Source organism: Mustela nigripes, chromosome 7, assembly GCF_022355385.1.
Source record: "Mustela nigripes isolate SB6536 chromosome 7, MUSNIG.SB6536, whole genome shotgun sequence".
Taxonomy (NCBI): Eukaryota; Metazoa; Chordata; class Mammalia; order Carnivora; family Mustelidae; genus Mustela; species Mustela nigripes.
The window spans coordinates 106,512,708-106,523,124 of NC_081563.1; the positions used below are offsets into that span (position 1 = coordinate 106,512,708).

At 41.6% G+C, this 10,417-nt stretch overlaps 1 protein-coding gene across 3 annotated transcripts in view; it reads right to left on the bottom strand.

Moving 5' to 3' along the window:
* PLCB1 (phospholipase C beta 1) overlaps positions 1-10,417 on the bottom strand; it is a 679,879-nt gene that overhangs the window by 64,742 nt on the left and 604,720 nt on the right. Inside the window, exon 32 of one of the 3 annotated variants that reach the window (XM_059406555.1) lies at positions 9,266-9,383. The exons of the other annotated variants lie outside the window; for them this stretch is intronic. Coding sequence (XP_059262538.1) covers positions 9,285-9,383 — 99 coding nt within the window. The 3' untranslated portion in view covers positions 9,266-9,284. The remainder of the gene's footprint in view (positions 1-9,265; positions 9,384-10,417) is intronic. 3 annotated transcript variants of the gene reach the window in all.

Consider the following 10,417-nt stretch of genomic DNA (forward strand, 5'->3'; position numbering starts at 1 on the left):
GTTTCAGAACTCAGACTGCCTTCAAAGTGGGAGAAGAAGAGTCAGCAGGCTCAGACTCACAAGGCTTCCTTCTATATCCTCACAGGTCTCTGCTGTGAAGTGGCTACTCTAGATTTCTTCACAGACTAATGGCTGCTGGCCCCCTGGGGTGATTGATTGGTCGTCGCTGCTTGAGTCCCTGGTCTGAGCCAATTGGTCTGAGGGAGCATCTCTGTCTTATTCTTAGGCTTCCACCAGCCCCCTCAATACCACCACATTTTGTCACCAGGGCACACAGGACATTTCCTGTTCCCTCTCAGATGCCCATGATATGAGAACCTTCCAGATTTTGACCCATAGAGGAAAAGTGACAGAGGTACATACAAATCTCACTTCCTGTTCTCTTCTCTCACTCGACTTCTTCCCACAGTTCTCCGGGTCGGAAGGGGCACACTTTCTTCCTTCTCGGTGGCCCACCCTGAGTCCTGTCATCGCTGGGCGTACGGTAAGACTCCAGTCCCTTAGGCTGGTCTGTGTTCAAAGAAGCTAAAGGAATGTGAAGAAATCCCGTCCTCTATTGAAATCTCTTGTGTTTCAAGATTTCTGCCCTGCTAACGAGAATCCTTTCCCTCAGGGAAGCCCCTCCTTCCCTTTCCTGGAGCTATGATTCAGGAAGGATAGGGAGGGAAGGAGGATGCTTACAGAGAAAATAAAATATATCAGTTTATTATGTGCAAAGTAGTTTCATTGCTACACAAGGCAGAGTGAATAGTAATTACGGGACGGTAAATGTGCAAGTCTCTTCATCTTCCTAGGCTTTGCGTAGCCACCACTGCAGGCTTCGGGCCCTTGTGGATCAGCTCTGGGGACCACTACACAAGCTCTATCAGTATTATTGTTAATGTACTAAATACCAAGGAAAAACAACCCAATATTGAACCAGTGTCTAGGACAACACTTTATTGTTCTTGATAGTTCTTGATAGTTTATGCCGTACGCTCATTAAGATCTCATTTTTCTACTGAGGAATTCTGATTCCTCTGAGAAAAACACAACCCTGACAAATGGTAAGATAGGTGATCTATTTAGTCATCTCATGATAAACTAAAATAAGTGATTTATGTAGTCATCTCATGATAAACTAGACTAGACCCTAAGTTAGAAGTACTGATTAATCACTTCGCCAGTGGATGTCCCCACGACTATTTCAGATTTCTCTTTCCCTTCAAGTCTGGACTTCTGGACTAGTGTTAGATAAACAGTCCCTCATGCCTCCTTTCCTGTTTATCCTACTGTTATCTGGTCCTCACTCTCACGTTCCCACCAACCCATCACTAATACCAAAGGCACCCAGGTGTCCTGGTTAAAGTCAAAAGACACCTTTCTGTACCACTCAGTGGCTGTAGACACTGTGCATCATTTTTCCCTCTTGGCTTCTCTGACAATCTTGATCTCCCTCCTATCTCACAGGTTGTACCTCTTCAGTCTCTTTCAGGCTGTATTGCCTCTACCGAACTCTTAAAATGAGGAGTTATCTGGATCTCAGTCTTGGGATCCCTTCTCTTTTCCCTCTCTTGCCAAGGATTGTAGCCAGTCTATGCTCAAATGTGTTCTAGAGTCATGATTCTCAGATTTGTGGATGTAAGTTATACCCAGGGAAAGGGTGAAAACTTCCAATCACTTAATCTTTGCTGCTTGAATTTCTTCTATAATCATCCTCATAAGAGCCTCATAGGGTGTTATGGTGATAAAACAAATCCTAAATGAACAGGGTTTTCATGAAAAAAGCAAGATGCATTGTGGTGTCCATTCGATGGGTCTACCTGGCTCAGGAACCTGAGCCCTATTTGCTCTGTCACCTTAGACGGGTACTTTCACTTCCTGGGCTTCAGATTTTAGACACTTAACCGTAGTGTTAATCAACTACAGTTGATGTGAATTTTGCCGAATGGCATTTCATTTTTAAAACATGAGCACCTCCTTACTTATCTGGAAGTGGTATAAAAAGGCAACAGTGGAGGGGCGCGTGGGTGGCTCAGTCAGCTAAGTGTCTGACTTCGGTTCAGGTCATGATCTTGGGGTCCTGGGATGGAGCCCTGTGTCAGGCTCCCCGCTGAGCACGGAGTCTGCTTGTCCCTCTCCCTCTACCCCTCCCCCAGCTCATGCTCACTCTTCTCTCTCTATCTTTCTCAATCTCGCTCTTGTCCTCAAATAAAGAAATATAATCTTAAAAAAAGAAAAAAAAAAGAAGAGCAACAGTGGGGAGAAATGTTTCCTACAGAAAATAAAGCTTAACCCGAAAACTGCTATTTATCCTAAAGGTTTCCTATTCTATTTCACTTATTGTCACTTAAAACTTTTAGGAGGAACAAAATTGTCCCCTTTCAAATGAATGAGGTAAGTTGAGTATAAGCTTAGTAATAGCTGCAGGGTAGTATTAGCGGTGGGAGGGATATTACACTACAGCTGAGGCAATTTTGAGATAGAAGACACGGCTGGATGAGTTAGAAAGACGTTGTCAATGCTACATTTATGTTTCAGAGGACTTTTCTGTTGTCCCCAAAATATTTTATATGCAGAGACTGAGAGTTCGTGGGTCAGGAAGGCAGCACTGCCCCTTTCTTGTGAAGGAAACAAAGAAATACAGGCTTTAAAAAGGTAATAAATCGATTCACAGACCTGTACCCCTGGGGATAAAAATATATGTTTATAAAAAATAAAAAAAAAAAAAGGTAATAAATCACATTTCCACAGAAAGTTTTGTTTTGTTTGTAACAGATGGGTAACAGTGTTCACGGCTGTCGTAAGTGGCTACGGGAACCCTGCATATATCTGTGAGCTGAGTTTTGGGTATCTGTTATCTTTGTTTTTAATATAATTTAATGGTAAGTGTATACAATTTACATTTTTATAATGGCTCCTTTTAACCGCTGGCTCACAGAATCCCAGAAAAACTTAAAAATTAACATCTTGTGAGCTAGTCTGAGCAACTCCAACTTAGCACTGGCTAGTCTTCAGAGAATAAAGTAAAAGTAATATTAATATTTGCTTGAGCAATATTCAATTATGTTTGAGTTCTGAGATGTGCACACTTAATTTAGATGTTTTTTCTAGAACTCTATGTATCTATCAATGGGTCAATCAAAAGCAGTGATTAGAGTCATCATATGCTAGATCAATAGATGACAGTTTTTCTATAAATTTGTGTGAGCTGAGTGTGAGGTAGGTCTCATCTCCTTAGTGGACAGGGATGGGGAAAGGACCCAGAGAAAAAGCTATTTGCTTATTGAATGAATGACATGTTTTGTGGACCTAATGGTGTCTCTTCAAAACTCTTATGTTGAAACCCCAACATATGTGACTTATTTGGAGATGGGGTTCTTAGGGATGTGATTAAATTAAATGAAGTCATAATGATGGAGTCCTAATCTGATAGGACTGGCATTTTATAAGAGGGAGAGACACCAGAGCTTGCTCTGTGCACAAGGGCAGGTCAACGGCCACAGGAGGTTACAGTAAGAAGGCACTGTCAGCAAGCCGAGGAGAGACATCTCACAGAAACCAGCCCTGCTGGCACCTTGACCTTATGCTTGGACCTTACACTGCACAAGTGTGAGAAGAGAAGTTTCTGGTGTTTAGGCCACCCTGTCTGAGATATTTTGAGATGGCTGCCCAAACTAACTAAATACAGCACGCAACTAATGCAATTCCATAACAGTTAACACGATACTCAGACCTCAGGTTCTGTCACAAGGTCACAAGGAATTTCTTCCTGTCTGCTCCTCTGCTTGATAAACTTCTACTTAATCCTACTGGTCAAGGGTTACCGCCTCTGGGAAGCCTTCCTTGTTTTCCTCCAGTTGTGTCAGGCCTTCTTCTCCCATAAACAGCTCTATTATAGTGACAATCGTAGCGTTGTTTATTTCTAACACAAATCCTTTGAATCTTTTACTTTTTTAAAGTGTTTTTTTATTTATTTGAGAAAGAGAGACTGAGAGAGAGAGACAGAGAGAGAGTGTGTGTGTATGGGAAGGGGGAGAGGGAGAGAGAGAATCCTTGAGCAGACTCCCCGCTGAGTGCAGAGCCGGCTGTGAGACTCCATCCCAGGACCCAGAGAACATGACCTGGGTCAAAATGAAGAGTTGGCTGCTTAGCTGACTGAGCCGCCCAGGCACCCATTGCTCCCTACCCCCCTGCCACACCCTGGCATCCTTTAAAGAAAGGTTGATTACATATTAGAAATTAAGATGCAGCATACCTTCTGTGCTGCCTGTATATTAGCCACTGGCCACATGTAGCTATTTGTCCTTACATTTAAATACGATTTAAGTATAATTAAAATTCAATACCTCAGTTGCTTTAGTGCACTTCAGATACTTGCTAACCACCTGCGGCTGGTGGCTGTTGCATTGAGCTCTCAGACACGGAACATTTCCAACCCTGCAGAAAGTTCTCTAGGACAGAGCTGCACTGGGCTGCAAGCAATCTGAGGTGGGGGGCAAGCTTTGCATCTTTTTTGCATTGCTTTCTTGTCCCAGCATCTAGCCTGGTGCCTGATATACAGCAGGCATCCAGTAAGTATTAGCTGAATTATTCAAAGAAGAATAAAAACGAACACTATTTACGTAGTTGTATCTCCTTAAAGCATTTCATGGTTCCTCAAGATCACAGAAATAAATATGCCTATATACATGCATTTTGATGACTGGCAAGTAAAATGCTAAAAATAAGCAATTTTCATTTTGCCTGGGATGAGAACACGAAGATGCTTTAAGATGTAATTTTAGAATTCATCTCAGGTGCTAATATAGCAATCTATAGTTGTTAATTCAGAAGCACAATATCGATTCTAATTTATTTTTTTCTAGGTCATCTCAGCTTCATTGCTCTATAAGTGACTCTATGGACTCATTAAATCTTTCAGCATGATATTTATGCAACCCTATTTAATGAGTCCTCCAACACCTTGAATTCTCTGGATCTCATACCTATTATTTCAGTGGCAAATTTCTGAGTTTAATTAATTGTACACTTTCTGGACACAAAGGAGGTCAGGAAAAGGTTGCTTGTAGACAGCCCTTTTGTTGCCATATTTAAAGATCTCTGACAATAACCCTTGGGAATCTAGGCATTTAGATGTTCCTACACTAGGAAAATTTTCTTTGTTTCTTACTTAAATGTTTCATGAGTTACCTCAAAGCAGTGCCCTTCACTCAAACTCTGGAGCAAAAGGAGAAACCCTATCTTGTGACATGACAGAGGATTAAAACCCATCTAAAAAAAAAAAAAGATGTTTTTCTTCCAAGATGTTCCTTTAGATTTCCTAGTCACTTCAAGGATAAACACCAGGGCTGAGTACATATTATTTGAATGAATAAATGAAAGCCATACAAACAACTGCTTAACCTTGGTACAAAGTCCAATGTGTACCCTAACTTCTATCTCACATCATTCAGGACACAAATTTCCAAGAGGGAGAAGGAGGTGGTAGTTAGTAAGGGCATTCTAGGGGGAACCGTGCAGAGAGTAGAGAGAGGCAAGAAGATCTTCAGGGAAGTAAAGCAAGTTAGTTTTGAACTCAGCACTCATACACACAAGCTGGATGGAGCAGAGAAGAAAGGAGGGAGGTGGAGAGTCAGGGTTGGGAGGGGGTGAGAGCGTCCATCCTCAATCCTCATGCTTTACAGAGGAGAGCGGTAAGCGGTGAGCCCCAAGAGCCATGGACAGAGAAGGGTGTCTCAAAATCCTTTAACCCACATGTGCAGGTCACACCGAGTCTCAGTCTCCCCTCTGCGTGGCATTACTTGCCCACTGGATGTGATGAGCACAGAAAACAGTGGTCTGCCTCTCACCCATGGCCTAGGAGCTGCAGCCAACAGTGAAACCCCAGAGCTGAGCCTTGGGTTGGCAGGGGTGTTCTAACATCTAGTCCTGCGAGAACTTCTTCTCTAAGACATTGGTTTAGAAACAAGGGATACGGAGAAACTTGAACATGCTGCCTATGAGATTTAAATCCTCTTGCTGTTGTGATCATTTTGGGGGCTCAATCCCCAGCCAGATTGGGTTGTGATCTTATGAAGGCTGGAGTATACCACCAGGAAAGAAACAGTGTTTGGTGTATGTGAATGTGTCTCTCCCTTCTAGCCACTCGGGGGGGATCTCCTTCCTTCGACAGCAAGCCTGCTAGGTAATCTCCCTATATTACAGATGTTTATACTGAGGCAAAGATGGTATACCTTTATTGCTTGCCTGTCCATGAAATATGAGCAAGAGATATCATACCCTTGACATCTAGATCATAAAATCATAGCTTCAGATATTTACTGAGAAAGCTGAAGGGCACAATACATGACATGCAGTCTTCAAGGTCAGATACTCTTTGAATGACCTTGGGAAAGTTCATTAATTTTTCTGAACCTTAATTTCCTCTACTGTGCAATGTCCAGACGACTAGGATAACACATGTGATATGCTTTGAAGGTGCTTGGCAGCATACTAGGTGCTCAATAAATGCTAGTTGTTTCTGTTATTATGTAAACATCAGGGGAGAAAAACCTTTTTAATGCTCTTTGATGGCCTTGAATTGCTCTTTATTATTTAAAAGCAGGTAGGACCTGTGTTTTTTGCTCTTTCGTGCTCTCTATTGAAATCAATATTGGCACAGCCCAGAATAAAGAAGGCACTTAATAAATTCTTTGCATAAATTGAAAATTTTCCAATGCTATATCACCAGCATTTTTATAGACATTGGTGTGTATATATATGTATACACACACACACACACACATCTTTATGCAAAGGTCCATATATACACAAAATGAGCAAACATCCTTTTTTATTTGCAATCTTGTTGTCTAGTGATTTGTATTTACCAAAAAATAGAAGTTACTGTGGTTAAAAGGATGACTAACCTTTACAGCTCCATTCATTAATCTCTAGTAGATATCGAGAAATATAATTTTCATCGTGAAGGTTTGTGTTCACAAATTTAAAAATGTGAAATTTCACCTATTTACATGAGGAGTACTCTGGGTATCAATCTTAGAGGGGAAAAAAACACTCATTTCTAGAAAATGTGGGATGGCTTTATCTACTATTAGTTTTGATTCATTCATTACCTCAAGTATGAGGTAAGCGAGAAACATTTGGGGGAAATAGTAAACATGACCCAAAAATGTACCTTTCATATACTGGTGGAGAAGGACTTTTTGTTCTTTTCCAGATACAAAACAGTGCAATTTTTTTGTTCTGTATTAACAATGAAACCTATTTTCCCCCAGAACATGTGAAATTGGTTTATTTTTATATTTATATTGTCTTTTATATGTGAAAAGCTGAAGGGACCAAACTAATGATGTGATTAAAGGTTTTCTTAATGCCCAGGTATTGTGGGAATACCTGTCTCTTTTGAAAGCAAATATTTTTGTAACTCAGGAAGCTCAGTTGACCTTCTAAAGGAAAAACAAGTCGAGGACCAGCCATTAGAAGCCTGATGAAGCCCAGCAACTAAAATGTGGTCCTTAGGCCTCCCTTGCATTTGTTTTGAAAAACAAAACCCAAGTCGTGGGTTCTGAGGTCCATTGCCATTTACCTCCTTGGAGAGAATTCAATATTCTACCTGTGGTATTAAATGTTTCACAATAACTTTCGAAAACACCAGAACAGTGACAGCAAACATCAAAAACAAACAAGCAAAAAATCCAATGATGCTGATACCCGATGACTTAAAAAAATATCCTGAACATTGATAGTCAAGGTCTCCCTCCCTGATGCCTTCCGGGAGAAATCAATATTGTCCACCCTCTCCCAACCCCCGCCTTTCCACATGGGTTTTATCACGAGGTCACCACAGGAACAAGAGCATCACAGCTGGTGGGGGGGGGGGGGGGCAAGGATAGGATTCATAGCCAGGCTGGGGCTTTGCTCTCAAATGTCATTCTCCTCCTTTCTCTAGTGTCACAGTCTGTAGTAAAAAAATAAAAAGGTCTCGAAGGGTCAGGCTCCTGATGAGGCCCAAAACTCAAAATACAATAAACCAGCAGGAAAGCAGCTTAAAGCTTTTCCTTACAGATGCTAAAGCCAGGAGGGGTAAGAATGTACTAGATCCCTGCTTCTCAAATGGGATCCATGGAAATGTGGCAGCAAGGGCATCCCCTGGAATCAGGTGAGAAATTCAGATCTTAGGTCCCACCCAGACCCCCAGAATCAGAATCTGCATTTTCATAGGATCTCCAGATAATTCATACACTCAAGGAAGTTGGGAAGTGTTGAGCTAACTACCACTGCATGTGCTGATGGATGTAGAGAACAAGAAAGAAATTATAGCTTTTTTTTTTCCCCAGTAAATTTGTTTTCACTAATTCTTTGACGGTAATTCTTTGACGTGTTTCTAAATGTACTGCTTCACAGATCGAGTGTTGAAGATGAAAACATCATAAGCCTCGTTGTAGGTCTCTGCTTTCAATACATCAGAATAGATGTATTCTGCTTTCTCTACCATCACAGTAACACCTCTTTCTTCCCTGAAATGCACATGCACTGGAATGGCTTTGGCCAGTTTTCCTATTAGCAAAAGGAATACAATATGTTTGATAATGCATTTCCTCTGGCAAGTTGAAATCCTTTCTAAACATCTGACCTTCATTTTGCTCCAACCAGCAGCCCCTGGTCCAGGCATCCCTATTAGTGAGGTCTTTTGAAGGGGTTTTGATTTTAGAGAATCAGGAAATCCCAAGCTATCCCCTGAATTCAAAATATCATGTGGGAATACAATGGGTTTTGCTGGATTTTTAAAAGGATAGGTGTAGTCAATCGAATGGAGTGGTTCAGGAATACTCCTTGAGAGTTAATTTAATCCCACTGGTGTTTAAGATAGTAAGACTGTGGGCAACCAAGGCTGCAAGAAGTAGGAACTTAAAAATGTCTCAAAAGCAGAAATAACAGCATGAGTGTAAGAGAGAAAGATCGAGTTCTAAAAGGAAGCCAGTTTTGCAACTAGAGAAATAAAATGAAGAGAGGAAGAAGACAATAGTGGAGAATGGAATTGATGTCAAGAAGAGAGAGAACAATGATGAAAAAATAAACACCAGGGGAATACAGGTAAAAATGAATCAGGTGCATCATGGGTATAGCTAGGCAGGAAAAGGATGGGAATGTAGAGAAAGGCCGGTGGGGGGTAGGGGTCCAGGGCAGTGGGAAAAACAAAGGAGCAAGTCCATGATGCCTGTAAACCTGATGGCCACATGCCGCCCCTCTCTCAAAAGCGACCCCTCCCATCCAGTCCTACCTGGCCGGAAGGACGGTGGTCACCACTTGAGAGCTTGAGGGTTGGGGGGAGTAAAGTTGGGGGAAACAGAGGGATCCTCATGGCAAGTTTCCGACAAGAATGAGGAGGAATCGTCCCCCTGTGTGGGAAAAAAAGGGAGGCTGTCATTTTTGTGGCATTGAAATTGATTTCTAACCATTGGCTGTTTCAAACTCTTGGTCTGGGAGCTCTCTTGGAATACCTTCTAGAACGGAGATTTAAAAATCTCCATCTCCTTTATCTATTCCAATGCTTCTGCATTGGGATTGGCAATGGAATTGTCCTTGGTTCTTGCCTGCCCTCTGTAGAAATTAGATGTTAAATATGGTTGCAATTAGTAGTTTAGAAAAATTCTTTACAAAATCACACTACTGCTAAGAAACTTGAAAAGAGATTGTATTGAATCCCTGACAGCAACTGAACAATGTAGCCCAATGAGTCTGGGCTGAATGGCTATACTTTTCTGTCTCAAAGAGAGATATTTTTTAAATATATGATGTTAGTTTTGTTAGTCCTCTACATAACTCGTTTGTTAAAAAATATGCATTGAGCACCAACTATGTGCCAGGCATTGTTCTTTGGTGCCTAGAACTCAAGAGCATCAGTGAGCAAAACAGTCCAAGCCCCTGTGCTCCAATGTAAAAGCAGCTTGTGTTCCACTGGGGAAGGATCAACACTAAACAACACACCTAAGAAAGAAGTAAATGACCTAATGAGAGAAGGTGGTAAATGCTCTGAAACACAGAAAGTAGAGCAGAATAAATGGAAGAGGAGATACCAGGAATGGGGAAGTGGTGGGAAGAGTGCACATTTAAGTAAAGCAGTCATACAAGGCCTCTTTGAAAAGAAAGCTTTGAGCAAAGACTTGAGCCATAGGAGGGAGGTGTCCAAGCAGACTCTTGAGAGATAAACATTCTGGGCAGAGATCCATATAACAGTCTAGGGTGACATTGGCTGGTTGGGTCCCAGCAAGGAAGCCAGGATGGCTGGAGCAGAGAGTAGGTCAATGAGGAAATGAAGAGGAGATACAGCAAAGTGCAGTCAGATCATGTCGGACCTTGCAAACTTTTATTTCTCAGAGAGATGGAAGCCATGAAAAAGTCTTAAACTGGGGAGTGAGCTGACTTATGTTCT